This window comes from Octopus bimaculoides, chromosome 7 (genome assembly GCF_001194135.2).
Source record: "Octopus bimaculoides isolate UCB-OBI-ISO-001 chromosome 7, ASM119413v2, whole genome shotgun sequence".
Taxonomy (NCBI): Eukaryota; Metazoa; Mollusca; class Cephalopoda; order Octopoda; family Octopodidae; genus Octopus; species Octopus bimaculoides.
The window spans coordinates 9,604,914-9,606,137 of NC_068987.1; the positions used below are offsets into that span (position 1 = coordinate 9,604,914).

General features: G+C 43.1%; 1 protein-coding gene across 8 annotated transcripts in view; it reads left to right on the forward strand.

The window, feature by feature from the left end:
- Positions 1–1,224, forward strand: part of LOC106884453 (mediator of RNA polymerase II transcription subunit 25) — a 67,927-nt gene that overhangs the window by 64,346 nt on the left and 2,357 nt on the right. For 7 of the 8 annotated variants that reach the window (XM_014935842.2, XM_014935843.2, XM_052969212.1 and 4 more), the window contains one exon: positions 497–821. In XM_014935842.2, coding sequence (XP_014791328.1) covers positions 497–821 — 325 coding nt within the window. The remainder of the gene's footprint in view (positions 1–496; positions 822–1,224) is intronic. The other variant, XM_052969211.1, reaches the window with a different exon arrangement.

The window sequence follows — 1,224 nt, forward strand, 5'->3', positions numbered from 1 at the left end:
GAATAGGTTCAGCAGAAATATGGTAGCGAAAAGGCGGCGAGCTTGGCAGAAATGTTAGCACGCCAGGCAAAATGCTTAGTGGTATTTCGTCTGCCGTTACATCCTGAGTTCAAATTCCACCGAGGTCAACTTTGCCTTTCATCCTTTCAGGGTCAATAAATTAAGTACCAGTTATGCACTGTTTAGCCCCTTGTGGGCAATAAAGAAATAAGAAATATGGTAGCGAAAAGGTTAATCTGTAGAATAAAATTTGGAAGTTGTTTAATCCTTCAGCATTCAGATTATTCTGCCAGATGTTATGATTATTTAATCATATTATTGTGAATTACTCATTGTAGGGTAGGTGTGAGAGGCCAGATCTAATTGGTTTGAACGTAAAACATGTGGAATATTTGGGCCAGTTATGGTCAGTTTGAATGCCAAAGGGTTAAAAAAAAACATTTCAGTTTTTAATTGTTTTCCTTCTTCGTCCTGACATCTCGTTCCTGTATTGCAGCAGCAGCAGCAGCAGCAGCAACAGCAGCAGCAACAACAGCAGCAGCAACAGCAGCACCAGCCTAACCAACCGGCGGCACAACAGGCGACCACTACACAGCAGCAGCATCACCACATGCGACAGAACCACCTTCAGATGTTGCAACAGCAGCAGCAGCAGCAGCAGCAGCAGCAGCAACAGCAGCAACAGCAGCAACAGCAACAGCAGCAGCACCGCGTCCCAGTTTCTCAGTCGCATAACGTGACGATGGGCTCGGCCCCGGGCCAGCAGATGCCAGGGCCTCCTGGCATGGCACCCCCACCTTCAGGCATGCCCCAAACCGCAGGTCAGAACTATGAAGAGTTTGACCTGATGTAAACCTAATCTGACTGAAATGATACCTTTAAGCTAGTTGTCATGGCAACGTGCCTAATTCTTCGTCACTTCTCATCTAAACAACATTGATACCAATCCACACTCATTAATACATCACTGTGTGTTTGTGTATATATATATATGTATGTATGTATGTATGTATGTATGTATGTATGTATGTATGTGTATATGAGAGCGTATGTTTGTGTGTGGGCATAAATCTGTCTATGTACATACCTATTTGTGACTATAATACATGCACACACACATTTTGATATATATCATACGAGGGGTGTATGAAAAGTCTTGAGCCTCAAAAAAACAAAACATGGTACAAGACTTCTGATAATTTATTTTTCAACATAGTCCCCCCC